General features: G+C 48.7%; 1 protein-coding gene across 1 annotated transcript in view; it reads left to right on the top strand.

Moving 5' to 3' along the window:
• Positions 1–24,816, top strand: part of LOC144724716 (deleted in lung and esophageal cancer protein 1-like) — a 46,512-nt gene extending 21,696 nt beyond the window's left edge. The window contains exons 26-38 of the mRNA XM_078604056.1: positions 709–860; positions 1,288–1,400; positions 1,690–1,760; positions 2,274–2,497; positions 3,155–3,274; positions 3,876–3,998; positions 4,198–4,292; positions 4,635–4,719; positions 5,124–5,339; positions 21,338–21,451; positions 22,419–22,578; positions 22,969–23,071; positions 24,042–24,816. Coding sequence (XP_078460182.1) covers positions 709–860; positions 1,288–1,400; positions 1,690–1,760; positions 2,274–2,497; positions 3,155–3,274; positions 3,876–3,998; positions 4,198–4,292; positions 4,635–4,719; positions 5,124–5,339; positions 21,338–21,451; positions 22,419–22,578; positions 22,969–23,071; positions 24,042–24,165 — 1,700 coding nt within the window. The 3' untranslated portion in view covers positions 24,166–24,816. The remainder of the gene's footprint in view (positions 1–708; positions 861–1,287; positions 1,401–1,689; positions 1,761–2,273; positions 2,498–3,154; positions 3,275–3,875; positions 3,999–4,197; positions 4,293–4,634; positions 4,720–5,123; positions 5,340–21,337; positions 21,452–22,418; positions 22,579–22,968; positions 23,072–24,041) is intronic.
• The last annotated feature ends 1,475 nt before the right edge of the window (positions 24,817–26,291 follow it).

Genomic DNA, 26,291 nt, shown 5'->3' with positions numbered 1-26,291 from the left:
TAACTTTTACAGACCTTCAGCAATCCACTGCTTCCGGTCACAGGAGTCGTCGTGTCACCATACTTCACCACGCTGGTCGGTGTGGGTTGCCGGGGGGGGGGGGGGGTGCTGGTTCAGATTCCACTCGCCACTGATGTTGACCGGGGCTGGGAATCACAAGTCAAACAGCTCGGTTGCACTCATAGAGGCATAGTTTTATGCTATGGGCGCAATATAAATTCAAATATCATGGTATTATACTGGTAGGAACCTCCTGGTTACACCAGCCCACAGGGGATTATTGTGTCCGTCGTGTAGGGAGGGGCTGGGTGGGGAGGGAGGGGCTGGGTGGGGAGGGGAGGGTGGGGAGGGGCTGGGTGGGGAGGGGAGATTGGGGAGGGGCTGGGTGGGGAGGGTGGGGAGGGGCTGGGTAGGGATGGTGGGGCTGGGTGGGGGGTGGGAGGGGTGGGGCTGGGTGGGGAGGGGCTGGTCACCCCGTGGTACCCTTATAAAACTCAACATTTAACCTCCTCACAGTCGGGCATATTTGCGGAATACACCACGCCGTTGACCCTGGCCATTGACCGAGCAACCCAACGTTCCTACCAGCTCCCTCCGCAGGAATGTGTTATTATCGGTCCATATTCAAGTGCGCGGGCCACTGCGCCATCATGAAACCAGCTGTACAAACCCACGTGTTGGAACGACAATGTGCTTCTTGCTTCCCAGAGGTGAGAGAGGCTGCACTGCTGGCGGGGAGGGGAGCTGCCTTTACTTGCGAGCCAAGCGCTGGCACGCTGGGCGCCTTCTCTCGCCAAGAGGTGGCCGTCACGGCGGTCAGCGACATGTGGGGGCACTACCGCGACCGGCTGCTCTGTCAGGTCACCGCCTACAATTCCACAACTCCACTCTCGCCCTGCCTTGGCCTGCTCTGGGGAGCCAGTGCAAATCTCTCCGGTGGCTACGACAATGGTTTGCACTGATGGGGCGCGAAGGTTACGAACGATGCTGCTGGTAATGGGTGGAGCAGCGGTAACACTTGCGCTTCGATTTCTGACTCGGGTGTGTGCCCTGCATGGATTTCCTTCCATGGCTAAAATCACACAGGATGTGTCTGCTGGTGTTGGCCAAACATCCCACTGCTGAAATGTTACTCTTTTGGGATTCACACAGCAACATCGCTCCCTATGGAAAAAACTTGGTAGGATCTTCCTGAAAAAGAGTCTTGAAACGCAATGAGCCTTCACTGGGTAAACAACCGCAGTAGTAGTAATACCACTGACAGTATAATGAATGGAACGCTGACAGGTCGGGGACCTGAAGCCTGTGGAGGTCCCAGTGAGGATGTCGGTGCATGGATGCCCTCTGCACCTGCAGTTGACTGGGCTTCTCAAGGACCCCAGCACACGCCCCATCGTCAGGTGTGACTCCCGCTTTGTCCCACAGCACAACACACAGACGCACTCTGTCGCTGTGGCCAAAATAGAGGGCTTCATGGGGGAACGGGGGAGGGGGGCAAGGGGGGGGAGCTTGAAGAGATGGATGTGCAGGATTGCAGATTGGGAAAACAGGTATTTTAAAAATTCAGGTAAGATGGTTACACAGTATGCTACCCGTGGTTTACAGATGATGTCAATATTTCCTGCACATGAAGTCAATGAGCTGTGACTGGGGTGCGGTGGTGGTGCTTTGTGATTCTGTGTTTGGCAGGTTTGGGACACATGTTTCAGGAGGGGACACGGTCTCGCGCTCGCTGAGGATCAACAACACCAGTCCTTTTGGTAGGAATTCATATGAATGTTGACTTAGCAATACACAGACTCAGAACCCTATTTGTGAGTGTGTTAAAATTGATGGTACTTCGTCGTGGAGTTGCATTTAAACATAATTGGCCCACCCTGATTTGGGCTCAGAGTTTAACCTATGCGAACACATAATTTCCAACATTATTGTGGTACGTTTATGCAATCACTACATGTTTGTATTACTTTTATAGGGTGGGGTAGTGGTGCAGTGGTGAGATACCTAAGTTCAGTTCAAAGCCACTGCTCACATTTGTGGTGAGTGACACTGACCGGTCCTAGGCCCCCACTTTGCCAACCCGCACTGACCAGTGTGGTGAAGTATGGTCAAGCAACTGACGCAGTGTGAGGAGACGTTCATCCAGCAATGGGTTGACAAAGGGCTGAAAATTTTATTTTATTTTTATTTAAATGTATCAAGCGCTGTGCTAGCGATGTGCCTTGACCGAGCCTGCGTACCATGGGGCATAATCGCATCTGTCTGTGGTGCAGCTGTACGTGTGGACTGGGAGTCGTACAACGTGGAGAGCCAGGACGGGCGCCTACTGGACCTGCTGCTGTGCTACGGGCAGCCCTTCCCTCTGAGGGACGCCGACGGCAATGAGCTGCTCGCCACGGAGGCCGCCGTGCCCAGCGAGCGCCGTGGGCCCATGCCTTGGGTGGAGAGGTTCACTCTCGACGAGGAGGACGACATCTCTGTCCCAAGCAGCCCAGAGGTTCGGCGCTGCCACGTACCCGACGCGGGACGCATGAACTATCTACGAATATTATATATCCGTCATCAAGCAGCCGTGCTCTAGCCACTGCTGGCTGTTGGCGCCACGGGTTCATGTTGCTGCTGCGCGTCAGCTGATTTTTTCGCTCAGTCTCAGCGATGGACATTCTCCTTCGGGCCTGTTCCCTCATTTGGCTGACATTCCATTGCCAGGCTTCTCCACTAGCCATTACTCCTCGTGATGGGGCCTACCCATGGCCGCTTACTGCTTTTAAGTCAAAATAATATCTGTAGTTTGCATTTGTTTCCCGATTCGTGTGTTCCATCTTCTGTTTCTCAAAGTTTAATACCCAGCATGCATCTCTCCACGCTTTTTTTGCATCCTTTTCCGATTTTTGTTCCATGGTCTTTATCACACAGTCCTTGTGTCCAGTCCAAGGTCGCAGTAGATCATATGCACCGATTGAAAGCATTCTGCCTCAGTCACATGTCTATTTTGCCTTGGTTTATTTCAATACGGATTGTATGTATGTTGAACTTCTTTCGCACCGTACGTAGCCAACCGTGCGTGCGCAAACATGAGCAATACCTTACATAAGGACCAGCGGTAAACAGGCCGAGACCCACGTGGCTCACCGTGGGTGTTATCACCTCGCAGAGTTTGGAGAAGGACGTGGTGGAGGGTGCGCCGGCGCGTCGTGACATCATCAAGGTCCGCCTGCGGGAACACGAGGGGATGGAATCCGACTTCCCGTACTGTATCACTCCAAGCCAGATGGTAGGGGATACGTGGTCCATTGCCTCCCGGCGTGCCACATAAACCACCTACCAAGCAAACTGTGTGTTAACGTGTAACATGACGGGGAGGGGAAAGCGATACAGTAAGATGAGGAGCTCTCTCCTTCTGTATGTAAAACCTCGTGCGGTTTGTAAAAATAATGAGTACTTCCACATCTTCCAAGATGTTTGGCCAGAGTGGAAGAGTAGGCCAAATATCCCCTATAAGGGGTCTCTAGAACTTCACCTTGATCAAGGCAAGAAAGTCTCAATGAGCCTCAAGACTTCGTCAGGATTTTGCTGGTATGTGCTGTTTGGCCAAATTTCCCTTTTTTGGCAGAGCTTTGTATGCGGTAGGAATTTGGAGTACCCAGGAAAACGCACCACACGTACGCGGGGATAACACTGAAAAAAATCTACGTGGTCACGGACCCACTTGTTGTACTGCCTTCTTCTGGCCACCCTGCAGCCAAGCGGGTTTTGAAGTTTCTCCAATCGACATTACGAGATACACCAACTCTTTGCTTCCCAAGCGCTCGATCGTAGGTGTGCATCACTATTCCCTGCACCGCCGTGCGTGCGGTCGCTCCGCGTGTGCCCAGGTGGTGCCGGCGCGGGGCCACGCCACCGTAGGCGTGTCGTTCACGCCGCTGCTCCTGACAGACATCGAATCGCGTGCCGAGTGTGCCGGCTTCGTGCTCGGGTACCTGAGCCTCGACCAGCAGGTGGGCACTTTCTCTCTTGACCCTTGAACCCGCATGGCCCCCGATCACTAATTGCACACCTTCAATCCCATAATGCACCTCAGAGTAGGGTGACTGTGGAAATACAAAATTACCCACAAAGACAATGCAGGCGAGTTACGTTTTATTCCCAGAGGGGAACTTCTGTTGTGTCATTGTTGATGTTGTGCGTCTGCTCCAGGATGTGGTGTGCGTCCCAGAGAAGGTGGACCGACCACATGGATACGAGGTGCCACCTCTTCGTGTGGACCTACAGGCTTTCGTCAGACAGGCAATGTTCGTCACGCATATGAATGTTCCACAGAGAAGTTTTCCACATAGACACGGAAAACCTTTCCCTCGTTCCTGCAATGTTTTCCACTCACGTGGGCTCTGCCGTCCTGGTCCCCTTTCTAGACTCATTCCTCTCCTGGGCCATCATCTCAACCTCCACTCGGCAATCCGGCCTCACCGCTACTCACCGCTTCCTTCTAGGCCTGGCTCTCGGTCTCTGTCCTGGTGCTTCCATGTTCATCACTCTCCTTCCTCTCTTCTCGTTACGACACGTCGTGTCAGCAATCCGAGGTCCGTGCTCGAGTACATTTCGGCACGTGTGTGTCCGTGCTTTCCCTGTGCCAGGCTGACTGTGCAGATGGACGTGGACGAAGGGGACAGGGGACTCAAGTTCCACGCTGAGGCCAGCGACCTCATTAAAGACGGAAAGGTGTGTCTCACTCTGTCAATAAAAATTACATACATTTTAATCAGAACAAATACAATTAAACATTGCCTGTGCTCAAACCACCTGCACTGCACTCGTTCTCATCAGATCTCGGAAGGGAAACAGGGTTGAACCTGGTTGGGCGACCACCTTGCAAAGCAGGTGTTTTAGGTTTGCAATGCTGTTATGGATAGTGCAGCAAAATCAAGTGTTCTGTACTTTTATCCGCCCTTGTCTATGCTCCCCGCTTTCACCAATCAGCACTGACCAAAATAAATATCACATGCACATTAAACGTTCGACAGACTGCAGTAGGCTTATGGTTGTACATGCCGGAAACCTTTTCAGCAACCCGTTTGGTTTACGCGTAGCTGAAATATTACGAGCGCGGGTCCATGTCCACGCAGGTGGAGATGGAGAGTGTGCAGACCCAGCGGATGGCGCTGCGCAACGAGGTGGGAGCGGCACTCAGCTTCCGCCTACAGACGTCGGGCAACTTCGCGCTGCTGCAGCCCGCGCTGCCCGGCCAACAGAGCCCCGCCGCCCGGCCGCAGCACACCACGCCCAGCGACGGCGGGGAGTCTGCCGACACCATCACTCTGATGCCTCAACACAGCCTCCAGGTTAGACGGTGGGGCAAGGCAGGGCTGACCGACCGTTGAATACAGAGGGAATAGTGGCGTAGCATGATTGGCATTGGCCCTGGTACATGGAATGAATTGGGGTCTGTTGTATATGTTGGGTGTGAAAATTTTGATGTGTTGTATGCGTGCGTGGGTGAAATTATTATGTTGTATATGTGGGTTATGAATATTCAGTGAAAATAATAATAATCAATCGAAATTTGGCCAAAGGTGTAATTATCCGGAAATACTTTAATCCATGTAATTACGCACATTTAATTATGCCAATTCGAGAGGTAATTGTAGTAATTATGCGAGTGGGTGTAATTATGATAATGCAAGTCGTTATGATAACCAGACTCCGCCTCGGTGACGAGGGTGGGTTATCGATCGGAATAAGGCAATTAATCGTATGCAGTTATGCAGGTGTGGTGTAAGTATACAAGATTAACTTAGATTAACTCGGCCTCGTTGTCTAGGTTCGTCTCATTCTCGCTTATTTAGGTCCCCGGTTCGCCCCGTTATCGCTTTAACATTTACTGAGTATGTGTTAGTGTGTTTATTAAGGTCACCAAGTTCAGATCTCAACGCAGAAGCAGATCTTATGCATAGTTCAGGAAAGAATCACACAACCACTTCTGTATTAATCAATTTATTACTAATTCAACCTCAACTATGATATAGTATGCGAACTCTCAATCCCGGAACGTCAACACGGCATCAATACAGTATCATCAATGATTGTCTGATTTCACTTGACAACGGCACATGGATCCCGCGTAACGCGATGGTTGTTAGTGAGAGAGAGTCGTTAAAACATGCAAATACTATGCTAAGAAAACCTTAACGTTAATGAATGATTATACTTGAAAGATTATACGGCGATAAAACACAATCAAAAACAGTTATTATTCTTAAAGGCACCAATCTCAACAGATACATCGGCAGGTTATCTGACAACAGAATGCTCGGAGTAAAGGCCTGCAACGGCGCTCCTTTTCCGAAGATCTGCTGGGAATTTAAGCGATTAAGAGTACAGTCCACTAAATATTAAAGATAATACTCTTACAAATGACGGATGGCCATCACTCGGTCTCGAGTTTTTCTTCACAGCCACGGATGGCTTATGGGTTCGAGTGGGTTTGAGTGGTAAGAGTTGTCTTCAATAGTCAGTGTTCGGAGTCGGTTCTTTATGTCAAACAGACGCCAGGTGGTCGTGTGGTGAGGGGGCGGTGCGCGTCATACGTATTAGTCGCTCCTCTGTCGCCGTGGTGAATTTGGTTCGGATGTCCGTTGACACGCTGTCGTAATTCGGAACCCGGTCGGTAGGTGGCGCCCACAGCTCGCTCGCAGCGTCGTCGCCAAACCGCGATTCTCGCGGCAGCAGGGAAACCGCCGACTCGGCAGAGGTTGGCTGTCGCGGCCGAGTTGAGCTGTCAAGCGGGTCTTGCCCGCCTGCAGAGGAGATGGGGAGCCGCTTGAGTCGAGCCCCGAGAGCCGTCTGAACTCGGCTGAGTCCCAGAAGCTGAAGAGTCGAGCCGACCCGTTAGTCGCAGCTCGCCCTTGAGTCGACCCGCTCGGTCGAGCTGAAGATGAGTCGAGCCGACCCGCTCGGTCGAGCTCGCTCCGGAGCCGACCCACTGGTCGAACTCGTGATGAGTTGACTCCTGGTCGAACTGGTTTCCAATGCTCAGAGTCCTTTCTTTTATGCCGAAAAATCCCTTTGGGTCCTGCCCACAAGGCGGGGTTTTCTTTTGATTTACTGTGTCAGGATCTGTCCGTGTGTAGGTGTGTTCATGTGTGTGTCCGTACGTCCGTGTGCTTGTGTGCATCACCCACGGCATCTTCCGTTGTCATACTCCCTCCATAAAATCCATGAGCAAACAATCAGATGTTACAAATTGCCTCGAAGTCGTCTCTCTGTCTGGCCTCCTTCATGAACCAAAACACAGACGTTACAAATCGTCTCATAGGCACCTCTGTTCGTGTTGCACGACCTGGAGGGAGGGGCACACTCCCTCCGATCCTCACAGCACACAAAGACATGGTTAAAAAGTTTTAAATTAACATTTGTCCCTTACCATTTCCCAGTTATGATTCTGTATGTAACCTCAGGTGTGTCGTTTCCCATCGTGGTGCTTGACTCAAGTGGAGGTGCCTCCCCGAGCACATACACACTCCCATCCCGTGCTGCGGGGATACAAAGACGGCCGGGATCTCCCTTTCTCTCCGACCCTGGGTTTAACATCGCTCTTTATTATGTACTTTATTTCGACCTGGTGGTGATTTATCCCGCTATCCTGGCTTTTCATAAGTTTTACTTTTGTCTTTCATGCATAGGCTTATTATTATTAATTTATTTCCGATATCTTAGGTTAAGGGGTAAGTTTCTTGATCCTAGGAATTCGTATTCCTTGGTGTCTGCATGGTTATATAAGCGGAATATAGTTGACGGTGAATAGCGTTAACATTGATGTTATGTACGATATTATGTATTGTGATGTCTTTAACTTAACTTGTTGGTCAGGCTTCACTGACATGAAGTTGCATTTCATAGCCTCGCAGGTTTTTGCCTCACTCTGTCTCTGCTCGCCGTTGTTGTTGCTGTCCAGCTGACGCCGTTAACTCAAGGCCTCATTAATTTCCGTCACTCCTTGTAGGTGAGGGCGGTTGTACCTTGGAGTCAGTTCTGGTTTTTGTCTGCTTGCTTTTTCTGATGTCCCCTGACCCCGGGAGTTGTCATTCCTACTTTATGGCCTGTCGAAGCCCGACTCGCTGTTGCTGGCTGTGTGTTGTTCCCGGCTTTTCGCTTACGTTTGCAGTTCGCCGTGCTCTTAATTTCCTTCCCTCTTCAACCTTATATCGACTATTCGCTCCTGTCTGGGTGCGATTCAATTTTGACTTAGGAAGGTTCTGATTGTCATATGCTTTGGGTCGAGTTGTATTTTAAAGTATGGAAATAACATTTCATATTGACTTAATGATGGTGATGGTTCAGTAGGCGTAACTTGTGGCCTGGTTTAATTGGAGTGGGTGTGAATATCAATAACTTTAGCCTACCCTGTTGTTAAATTCTGATTTTAACGTTGCTTTAATAGCAATACAGAATAATTGAGCTTTTCGACTTAACTAGGCGAACACGAACTTTTGGTGACCTCCGCAGCCTTGTTATTCAGCTGAGTCTGCATCCTTGATATACAACGCTCTTATTCGTCTCACTGTGGTCATCCAACCTTCTGCTCTGGGAGTGTTATTCTTAATTTCAGGTCAAAGGCCCCCTCACGGTTCAGCCGGGCAGGGTTGTTAATCAGCTCCCTCCCCTGTGCACACAGCGTTGCTGACCCACTTCATTTGACCACTCACCCTGGATTTAATAATTTAATTCCTTAAAACCATGCAGGATGGTTGGCTTTTTGCCTTAATTATGTCTGGCTGACTCTCCCACTGTCTCTGCCGCCTGCACGGGTGACATATGCCCGTTCATCAGGCCCCCTCCTTCCTTGAAGCAAGGTTGCAAATTCTGTCATCCTAGCCCTCCTCCAGTCCATTACTTAACAACACCTGGTTTTTGCAGCCTGCTGCTTTTTGGGGTGTTTTCATTCATTATATATCAAGTAAAAAGATAATATATAAAAATATCAAGTTTGGAAGAAGGCTTAGGATACAACATTCCGCCCTTTTAAAAATGGCCAGTGGTCAAATGGCCACGGGTTATTTTTAAAAAAAATGTATACCCTTCTTCCATCATGAACCATCGATTGTCCTCAAGTTTTGCTGCTATTTCCTTACAACGCGCGCGTACGTGTCACAACTTAACATGGTTATATGTGACAAGAGAGAGGAGGAAAAAAAAATTCTAAAGGAAGGTAACACGATAAGGGAGGGAGAAATTATTCTATTGACTACGTGTTATAGGAGATATCGTTAAAAAGATAGTTTCTACGGTTATTCTTGGGTGGCATCATCAGGCCTTGGCTCCCTTCTAGCTTGGCCAGGTACGTTAGCAGGAGCGTGAGCAGGAGGGCTGCCATTCCCTGGAAAACATGTTACACATTATCGTAGTGTGATATGACCATTAGTTTAGTTCCCCCCCCCTTTTCCACCTTTATTCCTCATCTTGCTCCACCAGCACAGGGTACGGTTTGATTTGGTTGATGTGCACCCACTTGTATTGCTGCTCTCTTCCTGTCTTTGTGATTTTTAGCTGATATACTACTGGGGACATTTTGTCAACAACCTCGTGTGGTCCTGTCCAGGAAGGTAGGAATTTCCTGCACTTCTGTTTTCTTTTCTCGTAATTGAGGTACCACACCTGGTCTCCTAGCTGGTATTCTGCGTGGCTGGCTTTTTGGTCATAGTATGCTTTGCTCCCCTGAGCCTCTACTTGCAACTGGTCCCTGACCATAGCGAAGGTGCTCTGTAGGTGACTACTGAGTCCCGTCAGGTATTCAGTTGGCGTCATTGCCGTCGGGGTCTCGTCCTCCGCTGGGACATATAACAGGTGTACTGGGAGGGTCATTAGCCTCCCTGTCATGATCTCGAAGGGTGTCCTGCCTGTAGCTCGGTTGGGTGTGGCTCGCATGGCCATCAAGACTAGGGGTAGTTTCGTATCCCAGTCGCGGCCCGTGGTAGACACATATTTCTTTAGGATGCTCACGATGGTCCTGTTGGCTCTTTCCACCTGTCCTGAGGATTGTGGATGGTATGCGACATGTAATTGTCTTTTTACTCCCAACATCTTCCACACTTCTGTGATAACCTCGGCTGTGAAGTGGCTTCCTTTGTCTGAATCGATCGTTGACGGTAGACCCCATCTACTGAATATTTGGTTGATCAGTAGGACAGCGGTCGTTTCCGCGGTGTTGTTGGGTGCTGGTAAACACTCTGTCCATTTAGAGAATGCACAGGTCACAGTTAACATGTACTTGTTCCCTTTGGTTGATCGGTTGACAGGTCCTATCCAGTCGATTTGTAGGTTGGACCAAGGGTAATCTGTTCCCCTCCTCTGTAGGGGTGCCCTATGCTGTGAAGTCGTTGGCTGGTACTTACAACACACGAGACAGTTGGACACATGTTTGTGTATGTCTTCCCCCATTTTTGGCCAGTAGGCCACCTGTCGCAGCATCTGTCCCGTATTCACCTCGCATCGGTGGCCGCTGCACGGTTCATTGTGGGCGTGTTGTAACATTATTTCCCGATATTGAGAGGGGACTACCCATCTAGGTCGACCGTCTTTTTCGTTTGTATATACCAGTAGCCTTTTCCGCATTGAGAACCTTTTGATTTGGCTATGCATGATCTCGAGCTCTTTGTTGTCATTCAAGTTGTCAGTAGTGATCGGTTTTCCTGCTGGATCTTGGATATGATCGGCGAGGGTCTTTAGTGTTTCATCCTCTTGTTGCATTCTGATCAGGTCTTCGGAAGGCTGGGCACTGTTCAATTGGGCTCTGGTTCCAGCTTCTGCCGGGTTCTTCCCACTTCTTGTGACCAGTCTTATCACGGCGATGTCTTGGTTCGTCGACTCTGGTTGTCCGTCTCTGTCGGTTTGGTCTTCTAGCTTCCACGGGGTGCCTTCCAGGCTTCCCACCTTTGCTATGGCATCTGCTTGGTCGTTCCCAGTTTTCTCTTGACCAGGTATCTTGGAGTGCCCTTTGACTTTCTTCCAAAATATCTTCATATCCTTGTTCTGAACCATCTTATCTATGGCCTCGAATAGTTCTCGATGGTGAATTGGTTTATTCCTATGGTTCTTCATCCCGTTTTTTTTCCATATGGGTAGGTGGTGCAGGAAGCTGTGCTGTACGTAGTTGGAATCAGTGCACACCACCATGGTCCGTATTTGGTTATCGGATGCCATTTGGACAGCGATGTGTACCCCGACCAACTCTGCATACTGGTTTGACTTTGGTCCCAGCTGAAATCCCTCTTGAATCCCTGTGAGTGGGCCAGTTTCCCAAATGACTCCTGACCCAGCGTGAAGCTTGTTCTCCTTCATCTTGGAGCATCCATCGATGTATACCACTGGTAGGTCGGCACATGTCTCCTTCCTGAAGGGCAGGTACCTGTTGTCCTCCGGAGGTATCTTTTCGTCCTCTGCTTCTACGCTGTCAAAGGTACAATCATGTAAATCGGCAAGACCTTGGGCCATTGGACTTTTCTTGTTTTTTGCGTATTTCACTGTGATTGGTAGGCCTTGGAGTGTCAGTGCCCAGCTGGCTATTCGGCTGCTGGTGACGCGGCCCTCTCGAATCTTCTTACTGTTGAGGTATGCCAAGGATTCATGATTCGTTTCCAGGATGATCTTCTCTCCGTTCAACAAGTTCCGAAAATGTTGTATGGCCCAGATGTTTCCAAATATCGCCTTCTCACACTCGGAGAACTTCATCTCCACTCCCCGGAGGGCTTTGCTGGCATAGGCAATAACTCGTTTCTCTGCTTCCTGTCTCTGGTACAGTACCGAGCTGATACTATGATCTGAGTATGCGGTCTCCAGGTAGTATTCTTTCCCTTTCTCTGGGTATGCTAGGCAGGATGCCTCTGTGATCTGTCGTTTTAATTCTTTTTCTGCGGCTTCCTGTTCCTGTCCCCACTCCCATGGTTCGTCTTTTTGCAGTAGTTTGACTAAGGGTCGAACGATTCCTGCGTAGTCGTCCACGAACTGTCGAAGGTAGTTGCAAATTCCTAAGAAGCTCCGAAGGGTCGTGACTGTGGTGGGCGATTTGAGTGCGAGGAGAGCTCCAAGTCTTTTGGTTTGGGGTAACAGTCCCTCAGTGCCGACCTGGAGCCCGAGGTAGTCCACCCTCTTGCGTGCCCACTGTCCTTTTTGTATTGAAATCTTTGCGCCTGCTTCCTTTAACTGATCGAGGGTATGCTGGAGGCTCTCGCGGTGTTCTTCCCATGAGGAGTCCTTGACCAGTATATCGTCGACATAGACGATGGTACCTCGCTCTTTTGCGTCGTCCATTGCCTTGTGTAGGAATATGTTAAAGTCCGCAGGTGAATTTGAGTATCCAAATGGACATCGGTTCCAAGTATACTGTATTCCATTGAATGTAAATGCCAACTTGTATTGATCCGCTTCTTTCACAGGCATGGTCCAGAAGCCATTTGATAGATCCATGGTGGTGAGAATTTTTGCGCCTTTTATTTGGTTGAGATTCTGGTCGATCTCTGCCATTGGCCATCGAGATAGGGGAACCGTTTTGTTGAGTTGCCTATAGTCGATGGTGAGTCGCCACTTGCCTGTGGGTTTCAATACAGGCCAAATCGGTGAGTTGTAGGTTGAGTTGCATTCTCGAATTATATTCTTCTTGAGTAGGTTCTCCAAGGTTTCTTGGATGGATTCGTAGGCAGCCAGTGGAATCTTGTATTGTTTCACATATACCGCTGGCGCTCCTTCCAGTGTGGGAATAGATACCACGTGTAGGTCGGTTTTGCCGCAATCATAGGGGTCTTCTGAGAACAGGGAGTGGTATTTGTGGAGCAGTTGGCGAAGCTCATTTCGTTGAGTGTCGTTCTCGAGGGCGTCTGCTGCTTCAATTTGTTGTTCGATTTGTTCTTCTATTAGGGAGACTCCTTGTCCTGGGTCTAAGGCCTTTGTGGTTTCGGGCGGCTCGGTTGAAAGTTCCTTTTGCGTTACTATCGGTTGAGTTGCCTTGGCTTCATCCGAGGGTAATACGCTCTTGCCCTCGTGTTCTCCTTCATCAGTTTGCAGTTCGTCGGTTTGGCCTCCAGGGGGCGGTATATACTCCATGAGGGGACGGTCATTTAGTGATACTGACTCTAAGTCGGCTTCCTTTCGGTCTTCTCTCAGTCTGTTAGTCATTAGCTGAGTGATTCGAATTCCTGCTGGGTCTTCGTCTTCGTTCCTGATTGTCGTTGATAGGACGTTGAGCTCTTGTGTTATCACTTGGATTCCCGTGGAGTCTTCCACAACGTCTTCATCTTCTGAGTCCCTTTGTTGCTCCGGCATTGATTGTGCCCAAATTTGTTGGGATTCAAGGTTCATAATGGGTTTCAGGCGATTCATTAGTTCTATCCCAATGATCAACTCTTTTCCGGGGCTCCGTACGACGTATAGGGGATGGTTCATGTTGATTTTGTTGAACGTCAACTTCGTCATAACTTTGCCCAATGGTCGCATGTGGGTCCCTTCACATCCTGAGTAGGTAAGGTTACTTGGCATCATCTGTAGTGTTTCATTCTTCCTCTGGAGGGCAGTCTGGAGTTCGTCAAATAATTCTCTGGATATCATGGATATTTCTGCTCCAGTATCCCAAAGGCCCTGGCTGGTCAGGGTGTCTTGTAGTATTACCTCCACGTGGACTCGTCCGACTGGTCCTACGGGAATCAATTCCCCCAGATGGTACCCTTTTACCTCTGGTACCACTTCGGTGATTGCTTCGGGGCTTCTTGTCTTCCCTACGTTCACTTGGGCTACCTTTGCTCTGGGTGTGTCCTCCTCCTGTGTGGGTATAGTTGGTATTCTTCCCTTCGCTATTTGCATGGGAGTCTTCATACTCCCTAGGAGCTCTTTTTCCATCCTGATGTGGTGAGCATATCGATTCCTGTTAGCTAACGGTGGTCTATGCTCTATGGTTAGTGGAGGCGGCAGTAGGGAACGATATGGTGACTGGTTTGGTGGGCGTCGGCCTCCGCGGGGTAGGTATGGCCCGTCACTCGCTCTTCCTCCTCCATAATTCCAGCCTCCGCCCTCTCCTGCATTCCATGGTGGTGGCGGCTGTGGGTGCCAGGTTCCCCTGGACTCGTCCCTCCCCCCACGTGGAACGTTGTTCAGCGTGTTGTAGACGGGTGTTGATTCTATTGGGTTAGGCGCCCTCTCCTGGGGGAATTCATGTCCACCCCGTGTGGCGCTAATATTATTCCTTGGAGATTCGCTTCCCTCCAGATCGAGGCATTCTTTATCTCTGGTGACGATGTGGGTTTTGGCTATGCTAGTGGTTTTCCGTCCGTTCACCCAGGCCGTGTGGGCCTTGCTTTCAATCTGGCGTAGGGAGGCAGTCTCGGGGTCCAACATCATTCCTACTATTCTCACTATTTCAGGTCTCAATGATTGAAAGAACATCACTTTTAAAACTGTCTTATCTCCCTGGGCATTGTCCCCGTCCCCTGCGTAATATGCTTTCTTAAGGCGTAGGAGATAATCTCGTGGGTCTTCGTCTACACGCTGGGTCATCAACTTTGCCGCGTTCAATCCTTCGGATAGTGTGGAGTATTCCCCAAATCTCTTAACTACTGCTCGGCTCAATTGTTTAAAGTCACTCTTCACCCTATTTGGCAGGGAGGCTACCCATGGTCTGGCGGGTTCATGTAGGCTCCTTGATAATAAACATGCCTTTTCTGCTGATTTACCCAGACCCCGGATCTTAGCCTCCTGTTCTACCGTAGCTATGTAAGTGTGTATGTCCCTGTTCTTGTTATGTGGATCGAAGTAGGGAATTCTCACGAGTGCTTTGTCCATTAGTTTTAGTGTCTTACTGTTAAAAGTGTGTTGTTCGTCATCAGTGGTGTCGGTTCCTGAGGAGTGCTCACTTGAGCTACTCTTGTCTCCACTATCCCTGTTGTCATGTTTCCCGTGTCTGTGTCTCTTGTTTTCCTTATGTGGGTCTTGTGATTCGTGTTTGTGGGTTGGTGTGCGTGATCTCCTTGAGCGGTGTCTATGTGGTGAGTGTTTTTGTCTTTGACCTTCATGCTGCCTACTACATGTGTAGTGCCTGCTAGGTGAGGTGTTGTATTTACGTTTGTCTCGTGCTTCATGGTTATCGGGATTCCTGTCTCTGTCATCTGTGGTGCGGGTGGTTTTGCGTGGGTGATTTTTACGGGTCATGCGTCCCTCTGGTGAGCTTTCTCTGTTACCCCTGTCGTGTTGATAATGTTTACGTGAGGTGCGTCTCTCTGGTGAGCGGTGTCTGTCATCTGCATCGTGTCTGTCATGTTTGCGTGAGGTGTGTCTCTCTGGTGAGCTGTGTCTGTCATCTGCATCATGTCGGTCATGTTCGTGTGAGGTGTGTCTGTCATGTTTGCGTGAGGTGCGTCTCTCTGGTGAGCTGTGTCTGTTATGTTTGCGTGAGGTGCGTCTCTCTGGTGAGCGGTGTCTGTCATCTGCATCGTGTCTGTCATGTTTGCGTGAGGTGTGTCTCTCTGGTGAGCTGTCTCTGTCATCTGCATCATGTCGGTCATGTTTGTGTGAAGTGTGTCTCTCTGGTGAGCTGTGTCTGCCATGTTCGCGTGAGGTGTGTCTCTCTGGTGAGCTGTGTCTGTCATCTGCATCATGTCGGTCATGTTTGTGTGAAGTGTGTCTCTCTGGTGAGCTGTGTCTGTCATGTTTACGTGAGGTGCGTCTCTCTGGTGAGCTGTGTCTGTCATGTTTGCGTGAGGTGTGTCTCTCTGGTGAGCTGTGTCTGTCATCTGCATCATGTCGGTCATGTTTGTGTGAAGTGTGTCTCTCTGGTGAGCTGTGTCTGTCATGTTTACGTGAGGTGCGTCTGTCATGTTTGCGTGAGGTGTGTCTCTCTGGTGAGCTGTGTCTGTTATCCGTGTCGTGTTGGTCGTGTTTGTGCGAGGTGCGTTTCTCTGGTGAGCTGTCTCTGTCACCTGCATCATGTCGGTCATACTTGCGTAGCGTGCGTCTGCCTGGTGTGCTGTTTAGGTCATGTTTCCCGTCTTGCACCAGCTCCGCCCTTCTCCGCCCTATCATTACAGTGTATCCTGATGACTTAGGGTTAATTATTTGTCTCTCTCTAACGTTGGTGTGGTCGGCCTCATGTTTTCCCGTTTGTATTATTATTTCCTCTTCTCTCTCCTCGATTTGCGAGGGTGTTACTTCATCAAAATTGCTTTGCACAGTAGCCATACTCATTGTGGGATCTGGCCCTGGGCTACGTCCACGTGGCTCGGAGTGTGGTAAATTGTTACTCCCGTATGTGTTCTGTGTATCAGCGTCTGGGTGTTTCACTGGTGCATTTAGTGCGGATTCTTTCTCTCTCACGAGGGTGTGCAGATTCTCTACCTGCTCCATTAAGGACAGTTTCTCTTGTCTTTCCCTTTCAAATTTTTCCTCATTCCATAATCTTTCTCTGTCTGTCTGTGCGAGGAGGTACGAGTCTACCCTCGCTATTTCTGCAATTTTTACGTCACGTTTGGCTTTGCCACATTTCATCACGTCCTTAAGTAGTTTCCTTCTATGGGCTTTAACATCTTCTGTATGGCACCCCTCCCATATATCTCTCTGCTCCGTCTGCTGGCTAGCAGTCCGTCCAGTGCGTTTTAACACAAATTCCCGATATTGTTTTTCCATAGATTCCATCTCCTCCTCCGAGGTCCACTCTGTATCAGTGTTATGCGTTGGTGTGTCAACCTCAGAACGTTGTGGATCCTGCGCCATCTCTATTACGTAGTGTGGTTAACAGACTTAAGAGTGTATCTTAATTCTAACATCTCATGTGCGGCGTGAGTTACTCTAGAATTCCCCTTCAGCGCACCTATACACAATTGTATCACAGGATGCGTCAGTTCAACTCGAGCAAATAATTTCAGCCCAGCTGTCTTTGTTATACTCTGCTACTCTGGTATTTCCCTTCAGAGCGCGTTTTTTGTTTTACGCCCGTTTACAATCACAAAGCAACGTTAGTTCACAACTCTTTGATTAACACAACAGTGGTTCGTTCCTGAATTCATGCATAAACTGTCTGCGAGAAATCCCGGACGAGCCCCCATTATGTTGTATATGTTGGGTGTGAAAATTTTGATGTGTTGTATGCGTGCGTGGGTGAAATTATTATGTTGTATATGTGGGTTATGAATATTCAGTGAAAATAATAATAATCAATCGAAATTTGGCCAAAGGTGTAATTATCCGGAAATACTTTAATCCATGTAATTACGCACATTTAATTATGCCAATTCGAGAGGTAATTGTAGTAATTATGCGAGTGGGTGTAATTATGATAATGCAAGTCGTTATGATAACCAGACTCCGCCTCGGTGACGAGGGTGGGTTATCGATCGGAATAAGGCAATTAATCGTATGCAGTTATGCAGGTGTGGTGTAAGTATACAAGATTAACTTAGATTAACTCGGCCTCGTTGTCTAGGTTCGTCTCATTCTCGCTTATTTAGGTCCCCGGTTCGCCCCGTTATCGCTTTAACATTTACTGAGTATGTGTTAGTGTGTTTATTAAGGTCACCAAGTTCAGATCTCAACGCAGAAGCAGATCTTATGCATAGTTCAGGAAAGAATCACACAACCACTTCTGTATTAATCAATTTATTACTAATTCAACCTCAACTATGATATAGTATGCGAACTCTCAATCCCGGAACGTCAACACGGCATCAATACAGTATCATCAATGATTGTCTGATTTCACTTGACAACGGCACATGGATCCCGCGTAACGCGATGGTTGTTAGTGAGAGAGAGTCGTTAAAACATGCAAATACTATGCTAAGAAAACCTTAACGTTAATGAATGATTATACTTGAAAGATTATACGGCGATAAAACACAATCAAAAACAGTTATTATTCTTAAAGGCACCAATCTCAACAGATACATCGGCAGGTTATCTGACAACAGAATGCTCGGAGTAAAGGCCTGCAACGGCGCTCCTTTTCCGAAGATCTGCTGGGAATTTAAGCGATTAAGAGTACAGTCCACTAAATATTAAAGATAATACTCTTACAAATGACGGATGGCCATCACTCGGTCTCGAGTTTTTCTTCACAGCCACGGATGGCTTATGGGTTCGAGTGGGTTTGAGTGGTAAGAGTTGTCTTCAATAGTCAGTGTTCGGAGTCGGTTCTTTATGTCAAACAGACGCCAGGTGGTCGTGTGGTGAGGGGGCGGTGCGCGTCATACGTATTAGTCGCTCCTCTGTCGCCGTGGTGAATTTGGTTCGGATGTCCGTTGACACGCTGTCGTAATTCGGAACCCGGTCGGTAGGTGGCGCCCACAGCTCGCTCGCAGCGTCGTCGCCAAACCGCGATTCTCGCGGCAGCAGGGAAACCGCCGACTCGGCAGAGGTTGGCTGTCGCGGCCGAGTTGAGCTGTCAAGCGGGTCTTGCCCGCCTGCAGAGGAGATGGGGAGCCGCTTGAGTCGAGCCCCGAGAGCCGTCTGAACTCGGCTGAGTCCCAGAAGCTGAAGAGTCGAGCCGACCCGTTAGTCGCAGCTCGCCCTTGAGTCGACCCGCTCGGTCGAGCTGAAGATGAGTCGAGCCGACCCGCTCGGTCGAGCTCGCTCCGGAGCCGACCCACTGGTCGAACTCGTGATGAGTTGACTCCTGGTCGAACTGGTTTCCAATGCTCAGAGTCCTTTCTTTTATGCCGAAAAATCCCTTTGGGTCCTGCCCACAAGGCGGGGTTTTCTTTTGATTTACTGTGTCAGGATCTGTCCGTGTGTAGGTGTGTTCATGTGTGTGTCCGTACGTCCGTGTGCTTGTGTGCATCACCCACGGCATCTTCCGTTGTCATACTCCCTCCATAAAATCCATGAGCAAACAATCAGATGTTACAAATTGCCTCGAAGTCGTCTCTCTGTCTGGCCTCCTTCATGAACCAAAACACAGACGTTACAAATCGTCTCATAGGCACCTCTGTTCGTGTTGCACGACCTGGAGGGAGGGGCACACTCCCTCCGATCCTCACAGCACACAAAGACATGGTTAAAAAGTTTTAAATTAACATTTGTCCCTTACCATTTCCCAGTTATGATTCTGTATGTAACCTCAGGTGTGTCGTTTCCCATCGTGGTGCTTGACTCAAGTGGAGGTGCCTCCCCGAGCACATACACACTCCCATCCCGTGCTGCGGGGATACAAAGACGGCCGGGATCTCCCTTTCTCTCCGACCCTGGGTTTAACATCGCTCTTTATTATGTACTTTATTTCGACCTGGTGGTGATTTATCCCGCTATCCTGGCTTTTCATAAGTTTTACTTTTGTCTTTCATGCATAGGCTTATTATTATTAATTTATTTCCGATATCTTAGGTTAAGGGGTAAGTTTCTTGATCCTAGGAATTCGTATTCCTTGGTGTCTGCATGGTTATATAAGCGGAATATAGTTGACGGTGAATAGCGTTAACATTGATGTTATGTACGATATTATGTATTGTGATGTCTTTAACTTAACTTGTTGGTCAGGCTTCACTGACATGAAGTTGCATTTCATAGCCTCGCAGGTTTTTGCCTCACTCTGTCTCTGCTCGCCGTTGTTGTTGCTGTCCAGCTGACGCCGTTAACTCAAGGCCTCATTAATTTCCGTCACTCCTTGTAGGTGAGGGCGGTTGTACCTTGGAGTCAGTTCTGGTTTTTGTCTGCTTGCTTTTTCTGATGTCCCCTGACCCCGGGAGTTGTCATTCCTACTTTATGGCCTGTCGAAGCCCGACTCGCTGTTGCTGGCTGTGTGTTGTTCCCGGCTTTTCGCTTACGTTTGCAGTTCGCCGTGCTCTTAATTTCCTTCCCTCTTCAACCTTATATCGACTATTCGCTCCTGTCTGGGTGCGATTCAATTTTGACTTAGGAAGGTTCTGATTGTCATATGCTTTGGGTCGAGTTGTATTTTAAAGTATGGAAATAACATTTCATATTGACTTAATGATGGTGATGGTTCAGTAGGCGTAACTTGTGGCCTGGTTTAATTGGAGTGGGTGTGAATATCAATAACTTTAGCCTACCCTGTTGTTAAATTCTGATTTTAACGTTGCTTTAATAGCAATACAGAATAATTGAGCTTTTCGACTTAACTAGGCGAACACGAACTTTTGGTGACCTCCGCAGCCTTGTTATTCAGCTGAGTCTGCATCCTTGATATACAACGCTCTTATTCGTCTCACTGTGGTCATCCAACCTTCTGCTCTGGGAGTGTTATTCTTAATTTCAGGTCAAAGGCCCCCTCACGGTTCAGCCGGGCAGGGTTGTTAATCAGCTCCCTCCCCTGTGCACACAGCGTTGCTGACCCACTTCATTTGACCACTCACCCTGGATTTAATAATTTAATTCCTTAAAACCATGCAGGATGGTTGGCTTTTTGCCTTAATTATGTCTGGCTGACTCTCCCACTGTCTCTGCCGCCTGCACGGGTGACATATGCCCGTTCATCAGGCCCCCTCCTTCCTTGAAGCAAGGTTGCAAATTCTGTCATCCTAGCCCTCCTCCAGTCCATTACTTAACAACACCTGGTTTTTGCAGCCTGCTGCTTTTTGGGGTGTTTTCATTCATTATATATCAAGTAAAAAGATAATATATAAAAATATCAAGTTTGGAAGAAGGCTTAGGATACAACAGGTCCCCTGTTCACCTTCCCCCTTTCTTTGTAGCCCAACGCATGGGCCCCTCCGGCCTGTGGGCCCCTACGGTCTGTGGGCCCCAGTGCAGTTGCACCACCTGCACACTCGATCTCGATGCCACTGAGAGGGAATCTATACGAGACGGCAAGACACTTGGCTGTAGATTGGCTGGGAGGGGACTGCCAAAGTAGCGGACAACGTATGACCTCAGAAATGAGTGTAGCTTAATATTGGAGTTGCTGCCTGTCTTGATTTTCCGAGTACAACCTCTTTCCTGGGTCCTTAAAAGTCTCGGATTTTGCCAGTTGCGTAATAGTACACTACTAATTCAAGACAGTGAATCTTCTGGTATTGTGAGATAAGAGAAGTAGAATGTATCATGAGATAGATCACGAGATACATTCTACTATGTCCTATTTTTTCGTGCCTCAGAGTTGGCAACCCTGGTTAATAAGCCAAGATGAAGTTCTGACCACTTGACAGCAGGCCTGGGTCCAGCTACTCTCGGATGGAGAGGGGGCCTGTAGCGCTGTAGCGTGGGGGGCCACCATGACAGCGATTCAGCATTCAGCAGAGTGAATGTGGGTGGGGGGCCATCGGTACGTTTGGTGGTGCGGGGCCCGCCCCGGCACCCCCTTGCACCGGCCCTGCTAGGCAGGCGTGCGCTCAGGGAGTTGTGCGTGCCGCTACAGGTGGAGGTTGGGTTCCAGCTGTCGCCCGAGCTGCTGGAGGAGAGGCGGGGCGGAGACCTCACGCTACACGTGCAAGGACAGCTCACTGTCCACTACAGCAACCGCACCCAACAGGTCTGTCTGTCCGGGAAGCATGGGCAGCCCGCGGTGAGAAAACGAACGTTTGGGTTGGTTGTATCCACTCGCAAGACGAGCGAGAGTGATCGTTTTATCACTGCGAGCGAGCGCACAAAACAGCGGTAAAGGTGTGGCCCTGTAATTGCTTGCTCACGCCACTGATGGTGGAAGGGCGTTTTACAAGAGCGAACTTAGAGGGTATTTTGTCTACTCTTCAGTGTTGACCAGACGTGTTGGAAGACGTGGGCGTGCCCACGTATTGCTTAACCACACACAACTGTAAGAGTCCCTTGCAGCGACAGAGAATTAGAAAAACAGCTGTGTGCCCGATTATGTGGCTAAGATGCTTCCAGAAACGGATAAATATTGTTTCAGGCTGTTTTAAAGTGGTAGGTCTCTTGTGACCACGGGCTATACAGTATAAGTAAAATGTATTTATATTTACAAACCAAGAAACCCTCACTGAATCTCAATCATCTGCTAGGTTTCTCAGTAAGGGGCAATGTTTCTTTGTGTTTTCCATACAAATAATAAATATAGGAGGTGGCATGGCCTAGGAGCCACACATTCGCCGCTTGTTAAAACGGTTAAAATCCGGCAGCTGCCCTAATTAATGCTGCGGGTGTAATAACCATAATAATAATACCACGCGCCATCGACGTTAAAGATCCCCTGACATCATTCGCAAGAGTAGGCCATTCTTTTGCCGCCATCAGGGTCCAAATTTACTGCATTCGAAAATTATCTTCAATTTAATCATCCGGGATTATACATACCATCCATTGCCCCCTACTGGCAGACTAATGCCCCGTGATACCACTCTTGCAAATTCGGGTGTTCTGGTCTCTTGAGTTCTCACCTGGTTAAACAAAATAAACTTGAAACCCAAACTGTGAAATTATGTCAGATGCCGTGGGTTCGTTCGCCCCGTTGTCTATGCGTAAGGCCCCTCTCCTCTCCGCAGAGCGTCCCTCTGGAAGCGTTTGTCTACATGCCTTGCCTGGAGCTGCGCGTGCCAGAAGGAGCCCTTCACTTTGGGCCGTGTCTCGTCGGCCAACGGCGCGCCCGCCTCGCCACCATCGTGAACCGTGGCGCGGCACGCGGCCACTGGTCTGCGCACGTCCGTAAGTCGCCGTTGACGACCGGAGCGACTTGTTTGGCGAGTTATGTGCGACTCTGCTGCCAAAATCATCACCGCCGTAAACAAGATGTAGCGTCCCAGCGGCGCGATAGCAAAACGTGTCAAGTGATAAAATCAAACGCACAGCATCATGTTGTGCTGTGCACTCGCGCCGCCCTTAATGTCAGGGTTTTGGAGTCATTTCAAAAGCAATCTTAAGTCTGGTTTTCATATGGCAACTGTGGTGGATGGTTGGCAGCCTGTGGTTTCATACCAATACCCTGTGTCATAAACATTCAAGGATTTAAGAATGTGACTTGTGAGTGGAGTGCGGGCGTGCCAGCATGTGCGTGTTTACGTTTGTATTTGTGTGTTGCTTGTGTGTGTTTGCCAGAGAGCGAGTCCGGCGAGGAAAATGGGTCTTTTGAGGTCTCGCCTCGGAACGGCACCCTTGCACCTCACGGCTCCACGCAGCTGCACGTCTCCTTCACAGCACGGTGACGCACTCGCTTTCACACTGGCGGACTGTTGAAACCATTACGCTCTACTGCATCAACTGAGGCTTTGTAGCTACGGGGAATAGTTCAGAACGCTCAAGCCGCGCGCATTTGGCATATTTCTCACGCTCTTATGGAGACAGTGACAATCCGCACGCATTTCCCGAAGGCGACAATCACTACTTAGTAAATAGCGAAATTTGGCGTCACAATTTGATTAGTGAAGCAATTAATTCGTCCATTGCGGTGCATGTGGAATAAATAGTACGAGAGGTGAAAGTGATAAAAATAAAAAAATGATAATTGTATTATCTTGGATGATCAAAGCAATATTATAAGTCATAGAGTCCAAGGAACATGATGTTTATTACTTCCAACTTCAACCTGTTCGGTTCGCACTTGCCAGCCCTTTAACTGCATCTCGCGCTGAAACTCGCAGATCTCTCGCCCCCTGCCGGCCAGACGAATACATTAATCGTGTCCTGAATTAGTAAATGGGGGAGTCGTTTTACGAGCACTCGAGCATATAAAAGACTCCCTGTGTAGTTTTAGGTAAACAAACATCCTGTTTCACAAAGGATGACCTAGTGCCTTGAATATTAAGTGAAAATTGGGATTGTGTCCCAGATTAAAAATGTCTGGCTTACACGCTTGACTCATGATATGGGTAAAGGACGGTGATCTGTGTGTATGTTGAACTTCTTTCGCACCGTACGTAGCCAACCGTGCTAGTCGGAGGTGCGGTCTAGCCTCAGTAGTGGGCAAGGTTGGCAGTGGAGTCGTCTTGGCCTATGAGCAGTGAGCGGGGCCAACGACCACACGAGCGCTGTAGCTCGCTGTGCAGGCAGGGAAAGTGATTGCACGGGCGTGACGACCGAAGACGTGTCCCGGTTGAGCCTCCCAGATTTGTTCTCGCCTTATGTAAAGTATTGTGTCGATGTAAACACGTGGTTGTGTGTGCACGGTACAGGAAGCCTGCGGAGAGTCACGCAGAGCTGTGTGTCCTCGGCCTTCTGGGAGAACAACCGCCCAGCATCGGCCTGTCTGGGAGCGGCTCCTTCGATGGCAAACACGAGGCCCTGAGGAACACTTGAGAGGCCAAAGCTCAGGGACAGAGGGCACGGGTGCTGGGGACCCATCGGTGCCGTCCTCTGGGTTACGAGAAAATAGTAAAGAGCTGGGAAGTAGTGGTACAGTGGCTAGCGTGCTGTGCTGCACTATGAACCCGGTGACCTGAGTTGATTTTCGGTCACGGCTAACAACAGTGGCAATGATGTCTGAATTAGTCATTTACCAACTCGCACTGAACAGTATAGTAAAACAATCCTCATGAAGATGCGGAATGGGAAAATCCTTCATCCAGCAGTTGATTTACAGAGGGCTGAATGCCTGCTCAAAGGGTAGTGATGTCAATCCGCTGCTGGATGAAGACCTCTCCAGGCCGTGTTGGTGTTGGGGGTTGTTTGACTATGCTTCACCACGCTGGTCAGTGGGACCTGTTCAGATATCACTCGCTCCCGATAGAATTTAACTTGGGGAAACTTGTTTCATCGTGAAGTGCGCTAACCATTGTGCCGCCACTCTCCGGCATGAATCCCATAATCAGAAAAACACGAAAAGTCCACATTCTTCACGGTGGAAGGACAAAAAGTTTATATAATCGCATAGTGCCGACATGAATGAGCGAACAGCATTCATTATTGTTTTGTTTATTTTGTTTCAAATAAAGCCACAGTGTACATTAATGAAAAGAGTCTGTCATGTATTTATCAGCACTGGTTGTACATAGAGAGCCGCTGTGAATAAGGAGACAGGATCACAAGCATTAGGATCGTGAATAAACGCAGTCACTTGACAATCTCGTTATTGGTCTTGATGTGATGTATGCTTAACGTGTGGTTCTGTGCACAAGTGATGGCTCAGAATTCACGGCCCTGTCAGTCCACTGCTGGATGAAGGCCTCCCCACGCCGTGGTGGTCACGGGTAGCTTGACCAAAGTGCTCCACGTGGGTTGGTGACAGCTGCCCAGCAGCGTTCAGATATTTATTATTAGTGACTGTGAACAGGTCTGTCTGAAATGACTCTGTCTCCTCAACAGACCTGTTCTCCACCTGAGGACGGCTGCTTGCGTTGTGGCCGAAGCGTCGTGAGAATGATTTTTATTATTTTATTATTTCCATTCTACGTGACTTTACCGAATAAACCAAGAAGATGAATCCCTGCAGTTACGAAAGCTTTAAATCGAAATATTAGTGACTTGCTCAGCTTTGATTGTTGGTGTAACTTGCTGACCACGTGGCCCTCCTGGACGTCTGTGAAAAAGAGCTTCATAGCTCATCGGATTCCTCCTGAAGTCGAAACAAAGATTCTGATCCTGAGTGTCACCCTTAGCGAGGAATGGGAACGAACATTGCGCCACCACTTCATCCATAAGGAGTATTATTCAAACACAAAGTGAGTCATACTCTTTGTTTTTTTCGGTAAAGTCACGTAGGTAAAAAATGAAATAAATAAAAAATGAAAACTAAATTGTTGTGTTCATTTTATTTTTTACCTACAACTAAATTGTTGTTTTCATTTTTGCCTACGTGACTTTACCGAAAAAACCAAAGAGTATGGATCCTTGCAGTCACGAAAACTTCAAATCTAGAACAAAGTGAGTCGTCACTGACACAATGAAAACGGTTACATTATATCAGAGGTGGGACAAAGTCATTGTTATGCAAGTCACAAGTAAGTCTCAAGTCTTTGCTCTCGAGTCCCGAGTCAAGTCGAGTCAAAGATGAGGCAAGTCCAAGTCGAGTCTGAAGTCATCAAAATCATGACTCGAGTCTGACTCGAGTCCAAGTCGCATGACTCGAGTCCACACCTCTGCATTATACAGTATGTATCAGAGGTGTGGACTCGAGTCATGTGACTTGGACTCGAGTCAGACTCGAGTCATGAATTTGATGACTTGCGACTCGACTTGGACTTGCATAACAATGACTTTGTCCCACCTCTGGTATGTATTATCATACAGTGACTTATACTGGTGCATTGTTTAGACTGCTCCGATTAGCACGGTTGGCTACGAACGATAAAAAAGAACAAGTTCAACATAACTGGACTTCTGCGAGAAAAAGATTTATAGCTCATCGGATTCCTCCACTATAAATATTCAATTTCGATTTAAAGCTTTCGTGACTGCAGGGATTCATCTTCTGTTTTTTTCGGTAA

Source organism: Lampetra planeri, chromosome 21, assembly GCF_965212315.1.
Source record: "Lampetra planeri chromosome 21, kcLamPlan1.2.h2, whole genome shotgun sequence".
NCBI lineage: Eukaryota > Metazoa > Chordata > Hyperoartia > Petromyzontiformes > Petromyzontidae > Lampetra > Lampetra planeri.
The sequence above is the reverse complement of the archived record's forward strand: the minus strand, read 5'-3'. Positions and strand labels throughout refer to the sequence as shown.